This window comes from Octopus bimaculoides, chromosome Z, assembly GCF_046866305.1.
Source record: "Octopus bimaculoides isolate indiv1 chromosome Z, ASM4686630v1, whole genome shotgun sequence".
Lineage (NCBI taxonomy): Eukaryota > Metazoa > Mollusca > Cephalopoda > Octopoda > Octopodidae > Octopus > Octopus bimaculoides.
In genome coordinates this window covers 39519784-39533531 of record NC_142944.1, presented here as the reverse complement: position 1 = coordinate 39533531, position 13748 = coordinate 39519784, and the positions used below count along the sequence as shown (strand labels likewise).

At 38.8% G+C, this 13748-nt stretch overlaps 1 protein-coding gene across 10 annotated transcripts in view; it reads left to right on the top strand.

Moving 5' to 3' along the window:
• Positions 1–13748, top strand: part of LOC106873692 (lipopolysaccharide-responsive and beige-like anchor protein) — a 479623-nt gene that overhangs the window by 77672 nt on the left and 388203 nt on the right. For all 10 annotated transcript variants that reach the window (XM_089365208.1, XM_089365209.1, XM_089365204.1 and 7 more), the window contains exons 25-29: positions 3061–3214; positions 4711–4891; positions 5901–6073; positions 9164–9271; positions 12053–12221. In XM_089365208.1, the coding sequence (XP_089221334.1) occupies positions 3061–3214; positions 4711–4891; positions 5901–6073; positions 9164–9271; positions 12053–12221 (785 nt within the window). The remainder of the gene's footprint in view (positions 1–3060; positions 3215–4710; positions 4892–5900; positions 6074–9163; positions 9272–12052; positions 12222–13748) is intronic.

Below are 13748 nucleotides of genomic sequence, written 5' to 3'. Positions count from 1 at the left end.
GTCTCTCTATCTTTCTCTCTGTCTTTCTGTCTCTCTCTCTTTCTCTCTGTCTGTCTCTCTCTCTCTGTCTCTCTCTCTCTGTCTCTCTCTCTGTCTCTCTCTCTTTCTCTCTGTCTGTCTGTCTGTCTCTCTCTGGGAAACCATGTATCTCCTCTTCAGCAATATACCTTTTACCTGTCCTTCTATCATACTTTCACCTCTTCCAATATACTCTCCTTAAAGGTGGTGAATTGGCAGAGTTGTTACTGTGCTAGGCAAAATACTTAGCAGTATTTCGTTCATCTTTACATTCTGAGTTCAAATTCCACCAAAGTCAACTTCACCTTTCGTCCTTTCAAGGTTGAAAGAAATAAGTACCAACTGAACACTAGCATTGATTTAATCGACTTATGCCCTTCTCTAAAATTGCTGGCTTTGCATCAAAATTTGAAACCAATATTATATTCCACTCAGAAGCATCTCTAGATTTGCAAGTACTTAGTGATCTCACTACTGCTGGTTTCCTGACTCTGTACCTTTTCTCTTTTGTACTCTGTACTCCCCTCCTTGTATCCTAACACTTCATCTCTACTACCATGTATTTCCTCTATTGACACTTGTACCACTATCATACATTAGCTTCTCAGCACTTGGTATAAAACCATATCCCTCAATACTACATCACCCCATGTGGGATGGCACTTTGTAAGTTAGTAGGTGATCTCTCTGTGCCAGTGCCACATTAAAAAGCACTCAATACAAAATAATTAGCATCATGAAGGGCAACCTGTTGTAGGAAGTAGACATTGGAGCTTAATGTAGTCCACCATCATAGTTTCTGTTGAATCATCCAGCTCATGTTAGCAAAGAATATGGGTGGTGATGGTGATGATGATGAGCTTCTTTCAGTGTCCTTTCACCAAACCCACTTACTAGTTATATGTGATAGTAGAAGGCACTTGCCCAGAGCACCACACAGTGGGACCGAACCCACAACTATGTGGTTGAGAAGCAAACTTCTTACCGCTCTGTCATGCCTGCACCTAACACATAAGCAGTGTCATTTATTTCCAGTATTCTGTTGGACCAGAATATCTGGCCATGTGAAAATATTACCTTATTTGGAAATAGATGAGTATTGATAACAAGAAGGGCATGCAGCTGAAGAAAATCTGCCTCAATAAACTCTATTTGATCCATACATACATAGAAAAATAGACAGTGATGATGATGATGACATTTGTGAAATTGGATATTTTAACACATAACTCAATTTACATTTAGTTGGGGTCAGCGTGTGTTTAGTAATGGCCCTTAATTTTCATGCTGCATTATGGACGATTTGTGCTCTTAAACATCTTGCTGTCATTGTAAATATATTGAGTCATCCCATAAATAATGCAGTTTTTTTAATTGCATGAACTAAAAGTTGGAGGGGACGGGATAAACTACCTGCATCAACTTCCTATAAAAGCAGGTTGTAATTTTACCTTGCACTTATTCTTAGTGCAAGGTTTGAAGAGTGCAGTTCAATTTTAATAGTTACTTTTTCAAAGCTGTAATGGGAGTGACAAAGGAGCATATTCAGCATATTTTGCTTTATAATTTCATTAAACGCAACAGTGCATTGGAAAGCGCAAGGAATATTAATGCAGTATTTGGGGATTGGACAATAGGCATAAGCCAGTATCAATGGTAATTCCAGAAATTCTGATCCGGAAACTACAGCCTAGAAGACAAGCCTCGTCCTGGAAGATCTGTAGAGCTTGACAAGGATGTCCTGCCTAACATGGTGGAACAAAATCCCATCGTAACTATTGAGGAAGTAGCAGAGAAGCTTGGATTTGGTCACTCAGCTATTCATCGACACCTGCATGGAAAAGTTAGTAAATTGGGTCAATAGGTTTCTCATAAACATTCCAGGTCTAATTGCACACAGAGAATGAATGTGTGCTCTTCTTTGCTGACACATCTCACAAATGAACCTTTTTTGGACCAAATGTTGACTAGTGATGAGAAATGGGTTCTCTGTAAATGTCAAATTAAAAGATAGTGAGTAGTGAAAGGAGAAACATTAGCATCCCAGGCTAAAGAAGGTCTTCACCCACGTAAGGTGTTGTTATCTGTTTGATGGGATATGAAAGTTTTAGTCTACTTTGAAGTTTTAAACCCAAACCAAATGATAACAAAGGAGATATTCTGAGAGCAGCTTGAGTGGCTTAAGTCAGCGCTAGAAGGAAAACAACCATCTTTGATTTCAAAACAAAAGGTGTTCTTCCATCAGAATAATGCTTGACCACATACAACAAGGACAACATTCCAAAAGCTAGAGCAGTTTGAATGGGAAATGATGCCCCAGCCACCATATTCACTGGACATTGCCCCATCTGATTATCATTTATTTTGCAGTCTTCATAATCATTTGGATAGAAAAAATATAAATTCTGTAGACGAGGTCAGAACAGTACTGGAGGAGTAATTTTCATCATGGACAAGTGAATTTTGGAAGAGGGGCCTTGCAAGTCTACCAGATAGATGGAAGAGCATTGTAAAAAATGGAGAGTATATTTTAGATTAAAAAAGAACTTTGTTTATCTTAATTTTGAAAAATAAAAGAAGTATAAAAAAACTGCATTATCTATGGGATGACCCAATACTTCCCTGTTAACATCCAGGCCTTTCACTCCTATGTAACATCAAAGACTCATCATTGTCATCATTTTAATGTTCACTTTCCATGCTTGAATAAGTGACACAGAATCTGTTGAGGCAGATTTTTTATGGCCTGATATTCTCCTGTCATCAATGTTCATCTGCTTCTAAGCAAGGTAATATTTCCTTATAACCAAACATTTTTTTATGGAAGACTGGAAATAAACAAAATGCTTATTTGCAGCCATTGCATAAGGGTACACACATCTCTCTCTCTCTCTCTCTCTCTCATACTCTCTCTCTCATACTCTCTCTCTCATACTCTCTCATTCTCTCTCTCCCTTTTCCTCTCACATACACATTCATGTAGAACTGGAAAGACATATAGAGAAGAGAATTAACCAACTTATTGTATGTTGTTTATTTCAGCCATAGCACACGAGCTGTCGTTGATTTTGTCAACTCTGGAGAGAACCACATATATATAGTAAATGTGACACACATGATCTCACAACTTGCTGATAACCTGATAATGTCATGTGGAGGACTTTTGCCTCTCTTAGCAGCAGCAACTTCACCAAATGTATGTCAAAATGATTTTTCTTTTTCTTTTGCTATTTTGTCTCTATATCTGTTTTTTAAGTGCAACAAATATGGCAAACACACACACACACACACACACACACACATGTGCAGACATGCATACACACATACATACACACAAACACACATGCACATACACGTATACACATGCATATGCACGTGTGTGTATGTGTGTGTATAAATATATTAAATTTTAAGTATATAATTATATTCTTAAAAATTGATTTTACCGATATGGTCATTGTTTTTATATGCTAGCCACTGATATAATCATTTTAATGATTATATCCTCAATTTATAAGTATATATATATATATATATATATATATATATATATATATATATACATATATACAACCTACCTGTCCACCCAGCCATCTTTGATTCTCTGTCCCTACTCTCTCTTTATCCATCTTCTTGTACTCTGAGAGTACATCCTGACTCCTCGCTACCGTCATCCTTTCTTCCTGCAGTAGCCATGCATCTCTACTATAGCAAGATACCTATTTCTGTCCCCCCATCATGTTTTAACCTCTCAACATTTGGCATAATGCTACCTCCTTCGTTTCTGCACCTTACTTTATCAAGGGGTCTTGTTTTGCAACTTACTTGGTAAGCTTACTAGTGCTGGCACCATGTAAATAGTCTTCAGTACACTCTTTTAAGTGACATTAGGAATGGCATCCAGCCATGTAAACTTTGTGAAAGCAGATATTGCAGCCCTCTGGCTAGTTGGACCCTATCAAACCATTCAACCCATGCTGGCCTGGAATATGAACATTAAATGATGATGATGATGATATGTATGTATACATGTGTGTATAATTGTGTCTCCTTGTCTTGACATTGCATGATAGTTGTATAAGTGTCATAGAAGCAGTGTCATTCATTTCCACTATTTTGTGAAAACATGTCTAGCCATGCAGTTATATTAACATGCTTAGAGAAAGGTAAAGATAGGTGACAGGAAGGGCAAACTGACTGTTGAAAATCTGCCTCAATAAATTCAATCCAACCCCTGCAAATGTAGAGAAGTGGACAAATGATGATGATGATAATGATCTGTGCTATAAATTATCCTTCTCCTTGGAACCGATTTCTTTTGTCATCCTTCTTACATTCTCAGCATTATTCCTTACCTCTTGTCCATTGGCTGCCCCTTTCTTCTGAACACTCTCTCATATCTGCCTTTGGCTGCCCCATTCCATCACATGAAATTTTGTACAATACATTATTTTAGGCATAAATGGCTATTTACATTAAAACAAACAAGCAAAAAAAAAACTAAGTTTTTTTTTTTTTTGCAATATTGCAAAAGTTTACAATAATCTGATCACAAGAAAAGATACTGTAAACATTTGATTAACAAATCCATTTTTAGGGTCTATCATTTACATTTAAAAAAATAACAGCTTGTATAAATTTGTATTGATTGTTTTTTGCTTTTATTTTTAACTATGTAATTTATATTTCTAGGGAGAACTGGATATTCTTGAACCAAACCAAGGCTTAAGTATCGAGCAGGCTGTTTCCATTCTACAAAGAATTATGAATATGACCGACATTGTCGTTTTCACTAGCTCCACAAACTTCTCTGAACTGGAACAAGAGAAAAACATGCCACCTGGTGGAATTTTAAGACAGTGTTTACGTTTGGGTAAGTCTGCACCTCTTCTCTATTTTCCCTTCTCTCTGCAGTTAGAGACATTTCTACCCTTGTGATTTGCATTATCAGACGTTTTATTGGCAATAAACGTTTCACATTTATAAAGAAGGCAGAGATGTAGTTGTGTTATTAAGAAATTTGCTTCTTAAATACTTATTTTGGGTTTCCGTCCCATTGCATGACACCTTGGACAAGTGTCATTATTATAGTCTCAGGCTAACCAATGATTTATGATTGGATTTGGTAGACTGGAACTGAAAGAAGTGTGTGTGTATGTGTGTCTCCCTGTCTTGACATTGGTTGAAAGTTGTAAATAAGTATTATTGTTATACAATTGTGTCATTCATTTCCCAAATACTGTGAAAATGTGTCTGGCCATGGGGAAAAATTATCTTGATTCAAAGCAGATCTGATTGTAGGTAACAGGAAGGTCATACAGTCATAGAAAGCTCACCTCTGTAAATTCTACCTGACCTATGCAATGGTGGAAAAGTGGATGTTAAAATAATGACGATGATGATGACAGAATAACTATTTACATTTAACAAAACAGTCTTTTCTGCAATACTTCCAATTTTCACAATAATCTGGCCACAAGAAAAGACACTAAGCATTGCAACAAACAAATTCATTTTTAGGTATTCTTTTCTACTCTAGGCACAAGGCCTGAAATTTTGTGGGAGGGGTGCCAGTTGATTAGATCAACCCCAGTATGCAACTGGTACTTAATTTATCGACCCTGAAAGGATGAAAGGCAAAGTTGACCTCGGAAGAATTTGAACTCAGAACATAAAGACAGACGATAATACCACTAAGCATTTCGCCCAGCATACTAACGTTTCTGCCAGCTTGCTGTCTTTTCATTTTTAGGTATTTTCTGCATAATTAACAAAGGACTGGAATTTTTGCTTAGATGCCTAAGAAGTTAAGACTTAAGAAAAAGAGAATTTGAACTCTGCTTGTATCGTGTAATAATACTTTGTTTTTCTTCTCTTTCTAGTATGCACTGCTACAGTAAGAAATTGCCTTGAATGCAAACATCGCTATACTCCAAAGACACCTGTGACAGATCCATCTCCAACACAACCATCTCAATGGCAAAACGCAAAGTCAACAAATGGTAGCATTGATCCCATACAATCACTAATAGGTGGATCCCACCCTTCTCCAAAGGTGAACTTGAATTTTTATATATATATATGAGAAGTTGAGCAGAAGATACTACGGTGGGGCTTCAAAGCTGCTGGTATAATCACACTTGAAGCTCAAGAGTACCAGTGAATTTGAATCATACTATTTTGATCCATAGTGTGGCATTATTCTGTAGTAATGCCCTTATATAAATATAATATATATATATTTGTATATTATATATACACTGCATAAGTGAAAATGTGGTAGTATGGTTAAGAAGCTTCTTTCCCAATCATTTGGTTCCAGGTTCAGTCTCACTGCTTGGCACTTTGGGCCAAATGTCTTTTACTATAGCCTTGTTAGATGGAAACTGGGATAAGCTTGTTACATGCATGTGTGTGTGTTTTTGTATATATGTGTATATGTGTACATATGTATGTGTGTGTGTGTGTGTGTGTGTGTGTGTGTAATCCAAATAAATGAGTAATAAGATTAACAATGACAGACAAAAAGAGGGTATGCACAGATGCTCAATAAAAAAAAAAGAGAGGTTTTCATGTTTCAAGTATGGCTTTTTATGGGAAAGGAGAAAGGGAAAAGTCCAAAGAAGAAAAATCACCAACATGTATAATCTGTATATATGCATGTGTACATCCTTGTTTTGACATCATGTGATGGTAGTGAACATGTATCATGGTCATACAAGCAGCATTCTTTGTTGCCAATATTCCTTAAAATCATATCCAGCTGTGGGTCAGTATTATATTGCTTGAAAACATGACGGTTGATTTAGGGCATAGGGCATCCAGATGTAGAAAATTTACCTCAATAAACTCTTATCTATGCAAGCATGGTGGAGGCGCAATGGCCCAGTGGTTAGGGCAGCGGACTCGCAGTCATAGGATCGCAGTTTCGATTCCCAGACCGGGCGTTGTGAGTGTTTATTGAACGAAAACACCTAAAGCTCCACGAGGCTCCAGCAGGGGATGGTGGTGAGCCCTGCTGTACTCTTTCACCACAACTTTCTCTCACTCTTACTTCCTGTTTCTGTTGTGCCTGTAATTCAAAGGGTCAGCCTTGTCACACTCTGTATAACGCTGAATCTCCCCGAGAACTACGTTAAGGGTACACGTGTCTGTGGAGTGCTCAGCCACTTGCACGTTAATTTCACGAGCAAGCTGTTCCGTTGATTGGATCAACTGGAACCCTTGACGTCGTAAGCGACGGAGTGCCAACAACAACAACAACAACATGCAAGCATGGAAACAATGATGAACATTAAACAATTTAAGATGATGACCATAATCATCAGTTAACGTTCTCTTTCCTTGCTGGCATGTGTTGAATGGTTTTACAGGATGTGGCAGATGTTCAGGTGCAATAAAGACTGCAAACAAACAGGAAACAACTTCTATCTCATTCCAGGGTGAAAAACTAGAGGTAGTCGATAGCTTCCGCTATCTGGGCGACCAAGTTAGTAGTGGGGGTGGGTGCACTGAAAGTGTAGCTGCTAGAATAAGAATAGCCTGGGCAAAGTTTAGAGAGCTCTTACCCCTGCTGGCGACAAAGGGACTCTCACTCAGAGTAAAAGGCAGACTGTATGACGCATGCGTACGAACAACCATGCTACATGGCAGTGAAACATGGGCTGTAACTGCTGAGGACATACGTAAGCTCGCAAGGAATGAAGCCAGTATGCTCCGTTGGATGTGTAATGTCAATGTGAATACCCGTCAGAGTGTAAGTATCTTGAGAGAAAAGCTGAACATTAGAAGCATCAGTTGTGGCGTGCAAGAGAGACGATTGCGCTGGTATGGACATGTGGTGAGAATGGAGGAGGATAGCTGCGTGAAAAAGTGCCACACCCTAACAGTTGAGGGAACCCGTGGAAGAGGTAGGCCCAGGAAGACCTGGGCTGAGGTGGTGAGGCAAGACCTTCGTACATTGGGCCTCACCGAGGCGATGACTACGGACCGAGACCTTTGGAAATGGGCTGTGCGTGAGAAGACCCGGCAAGCCAAGTAAGATCGTTGCCAGTGCCCCTGGACTGGTTCTTGTGCGGGTGGCACATGAGATGCACCATTTTGAGCGTGGCCGTTGCCAGTACCGCCTGACTGGCTCCTGTAGGATTTTCGAGCGAGATCGTTGCCAGTGCCCCTGGACTGGCTTGTGCGGGTGGCACATAAAAGACACCATTTCGAGCGTGGCCGTTTTCGTGCGGGTGACACGTAAAAGCACCCACTACACTCTCTGAGTGGTTGGCGTTAGGAAGGGCATCCAGCTGTAGAAACTCTGCCAAATCAGACTGGAGCCTGGTGTTGCCATCCGGTTTCACCAGTCCTCAGTCAAATCGTCCAACCCATGCTAGCATGGAAAGCGGACGTTAAACGATGATGATGATGAAGCCACAGAGCTGTGTCATGCCTTAATGTCTACATTAGCATAGTTTCTACAGCTTGATGCCCTCCCTGCTGCCATTTTGTGGTGTGCACTGGATGCATTCGTTGTGACACTGCTACTAGCAAGGTTGAAAAGAAAAGACTCCCATGATTGATTGGGAGTGTATTTGACAGAGGTATGATAGAGGCTTTGGTTAGCCCATGGTCATAGAATGCGTTTGGCCAAGGTGTCACACAATGGGACTGAACCTGAAACCTTCTGGTTGGAAAGCAATCCTCTTAACCATACAGCCATGCTTGCACCTATAAGGGAGAATATAGAATTTGGATCTGGGAGAAAGAAAGTGTGAGTAATTTCTTGAGAGTGAGAAGAGAATGACAGAGATGGGGCTAAATGTGAATATAGTGAGTGGTGAATGAGGGTGGAGGGATGACTAATTATCTTATAATAATTTCTGCATTGAATTAACCCTTTAGCATTTAAACCAACCATACATGGTCCAAGTATTCTACCAATTTAATTAAAACCAGACAGATCTGGCCTTTCACACCTACATTACAATGTCATTCTAAAAGTAAACCATCACACCATTGAAATCTCAAAACTATGAGATAATGCACGATTAATTCAAAATGATGTGAATATAATAAGCATTAATTGGACAGAGTAATCTGAATGCTAAAGGATTAAATATGTTAATTAAATACTGTCTTAATTTGTTCATTACAGAATATTGTTGAGAATTTAGGGGGACAAACTACACCTATAAAGGATGCTGAGAAATTACTTCAAGACATGGACATCACTCGCCTCAGAGCTGTTGTATACAGAGATATGGTATGTATATAGAATTTTGATTTAAAAAGAAAAATAACACAAACATATATAGAGAAAAGCTTCACTTTCATTATTGTCGTTATCATTTTTATACTAATGTTCACTTTTCCATGTATGCATGGATCAGATGGAATCAGTTGACACACATTTTCTATGGCTGGATGCCCATCCTGTCACAAACCCTCACCTGTTTCCAAGCAAGCTAATATTTCATTGTGACCAGACATGACTATAATCCTCCTCCTCCTCCTCCTCCTCCTCCTCCTCCTCCTCCTCATCATCATCATCATCATCATCATCATCATCATCATTATCTTTATGTCTACTTTTCCATGTTTTGCATGGGCCTATTGGCTTAAGACATACTTTAAGTAACATTTAGCTTAAAATCTGGATGTGTGATAAAGAAGTTTGATTCATAATCACATGGCTTTGGGTTCAGTCCCACTGTGTGGCACCTTGGGCAAGTGTCATCTACTACAACCAGACCAACCAAAGAAGCCTATTGTGTGTGTGTATGTAAATTTTCAAGATTCAAAAGAATCAGGTATTTAAATAGAAAAAGCATCAAGGTAGAGTCAGCAATAATGTACCTGTGTACCAACAATGTATACACATAAACATAATTATTATAGTAGATACTAAAATCAGGTTGGGTGGGTCATCTGGCACTATGTCCTATTTGTGAGAAGTTCTTATTGTCAATTCTTACCTGTAATCACCTGATGAAAATGGTGTTTTGCTTGATGTAACACTTTTGTTCATCAATAAAGAACATTTCTGAAACAGCTGTAGTGAAGCGCAACTTACTGTGTTATTATATATACTTCAGTACCTGGCTTTCGTTGACATGGAGAAAGCCTTTCACAGGGTCCCCCGATCCCTTATCTGGTGGTCAATGAGGAAACTAGGGATAGAAGAATGGTTAGTGAGAGCTGTGCGAGCCATGTACAGAGACGCTGTCAGTAAAGTGAGGGTTGGCAACGAGTACAGTGAAGTGTTCCGGATAGAGGTAGGGGTCCACCAATGTTCAGTCCTCAGCCCACCCCTATTTATCATAGTCCTCCAGGCAATAACAGAGGCATTCAAAACAGGATGCCCCTGGGAGCTCCTCTATGCTGATGACCTTGTTCTAATTGCTGAGTCACTATCACAACTAGAGAAGTTTCAGGTGTGGAAGACAGGTCTAGAACTGAAGAGCCTTAGAGTCAATCTAGCTAAAACCAAAGTCTTAATAAGTAGGAAGGCAGACAAATCACAAATCCCTTCGGGTAGATGGCGCTGCTCAATCTGTAGAAAAGGCATAGGTAGAAACTCTATAAGATGTACCCAGTGTAAGCTATGGACACATAAGAGGTGCAGCAAGCCAAGTGAGACCATAACCTGTGACCTATGCCAGGGGTGTAACCAGCCCACTTAGATGTACATTCCTTTCATTGGACATTAAACTCTGCTAGTGAAGACCTGTTAAGGCAAGTGATATTGAAATCAAATTTGATGACAGCACCGCATGATTGGCATCCATGCTAGTGGAGCGCTAAGAGTACCATCCGAGTGTGATCGTTGCCAGGGCCGCTGACTGGCCCCTGTCCCGGTGACACATAAAAAGCACCATTTGAGCGTGATCGTTACTAGCATCGTCTTACTGGCACTTGTGCCAGTGGTACGTGGAAAACAACATTCGAGCAAGGGCGTTGCCAGTGCCGCTGGACTGGCTCCTGTGCCGGTGACACGTAAAAACACGATTTGAGCGTGGCCGTTGCCAGTACTGCCAGACTTGCCCTTGTGCTGGTGGCATGTAAATCACCCACTACACTCTCAGAGTGGTTGGCGTTAGGAAGAGCATCCAGCTGTAGAAACTCTGCCAAATCAAAGTGGAGACTGGTGCAGCCATTTGGCTCACCAGTCCCCAGTCAAACCGTCCAACCCATGCCAGCATGGAAAGCGGACATTAAATGATGATGATGATATATGTATGTATATGTAACCTATATAGTTGATATATAAGTAGTGCAAATTTGGTTATTTCCCCATAAATTGGAAAAATGATGAAACAACCTTAATCAGTTTTCAGTGTGTGTGCTTGAGTCTCCTTGTTTTGACATTCTGTGATGATTGTAAATGATTGTCACTACCTGAAAGGCAGTGTCATTCAGTTCCAATATTCTGCAAGAACATGTGTGGCTATGGGAAAATATTACCTTACTTAGAGACAGGTGAGGGTTGATAACTAGAACAGCATCAGGCCATAGAAAATCTGCCACAATAACCTTTGTGCAACCTTTCAAGCATGGAAAAATGAATGTTGAAATGAGAATGGTAATGATTGATGAGGGGGCTGGTTTAAGTCTTTTCTTATTTACTCTTTCACAATCTCTTGTTTTCTAGTCATGTATCTTCTCTACAGCAAGACACCTGCTTCTGTCCTGCTATCATACTTTAAGCTTTCATCATCTGTCACAAAGCCACTCCTCTCAACACTACACTAACCCCATTTAGTAGAGGGGGATCTTTGTCTTGCAAGTTACTTAGTGACCTCATTAGTGCCTAACCCCCCCCCCCCCCCTCCAATACATCCTGTGGGTATTAGGAAGGATATTCAGCTGTAGAAACCAGGCCCATGCTGCCATTGGAGCTAGGTACTGTTTTCTGGTTTGTCTCTTTCTGCTGAACTGTCTAACATATGCTAGCATGGATGACAATCATTGAACGATGATGATGATGATGATGATGATGATGATGTCAATTAACATACATTCTTTTTTCTCTTTCATTTTTCAGGATGAGACCAAACAAGCACAATTCTTGGCTCTTGCTATTGTCTACTTTACCTCTGTATTAATGGTCTCAAAATACCGAGACATTTTAGAGCCACCGAGTCCTGCATCGACCCCAACACTGGGCCCACATCGAGGAGCAGTTCACTCTCCAACATCCAAAGATGTATCAGGTAAAAGACACAACAAAGTTTTATATTTCTCTCACTATTAATTTTATTGAATTTTTGATTTTCAGTTACAGAAGATGTGGTTGTGAGGTTAAGAAGTCTACTTTGCAACAAACCACATGGCTTTAGTTTCAATCCCACTGTGTTTTACCTTGAGCAAATCTCAACTACTATAACTCCATGTTGACCAAAGCCTTCAGAAACTGAAAGAAGTCTGTTATATGTGTGTGTTTATATATATATATATATATATATATGCACATATGTATAAGTATGCATTTATGTGTGTATATATATATATATATATATATATATATATATATACACACACACACACATATATATATATATATATACACACATATATACATACATACATGTCTGAGTTAGATTTTAAGAAGCCATCTAAGGGATATTCAATATCCAATATACTACTGGATGTGTAGCAACGTATTTTTAACCAAGTGCTTACTATTGCAGGGCAATATTGCAATTGAATATGGGTGGAGGTAAATTGGAAATTTACCCAAGGTTTTATAAGGCAAGAAAGTGGAGAGGATATAAAATCGACAAACATCAGCCAGTAAACATTCCATTATATCTATTTATTAAATGATAACAGACATGTGTTTAGGTGGTACAAGTAAGCGAATGAGATCAGCCAATAAATATGTAAACTGATATATATATGTAGAGATCAATGAATAATAATAATAGAAGAGTGTTCAGATACAAATCTCTTATGGCCGTTTCTACCATGAGACCTCAGAATCTTCCAAATCATCCTCATCATGTCAGTGATATACAGGAATGAAAAAACATTGGACAGAGATTGAATAATGGTTGAGCCTCAAGGCTTCTTCAGAAAGTACAAATGTTAGGAAACTAACATGTGGGAAATTCAGTCAGCATAATAGAGTAGGGTAAATAAGATAAGATAGAGTAAAATAGGTAAAAATAAAAATTAAAAATAATGTAATATAATAGACATGGTAAGGAAAAGTAAGAACTTCATTTTAAGGTGAATACCATGGAATCCATGGTATTCCATCCTGTGGTAAATAAGTAAAGTCACTCTCAGGAGATGTCATTATACTGAAGGTTGTATGCTATGTGGTAGGTTTAATGGTATAGTCCATGCTACAGGAGTCAGAGGTTAGAGGCAAAACGCTATTTAATAGATATAGTACTATGAAAGGAGTTGGTAGAACTAACTTAAATTGAACTTGTTAGGGGAAAATTAATACATAAGTACATTAATGAATGCAAAAACTGGGTAAAACCATAGTGCAATATTAATATTTGTTACTTATTGGCCAAAAACTAATCCCAATACCCCTATGCATAGTGGGGTGAGGTCAAAGTCAATCCTGCAGCCTAATTGGTCAGCTAACATTTAAAAACAATGGCACTGTTTCAGGTCAATTAGGACTATCAATAAATTACAAAATCAGTAAAACAAAAGAATAAAATAAAATAAGAATACATATAAATATAATAATACTTAAGGCACGAATATTCAAGTGGGTC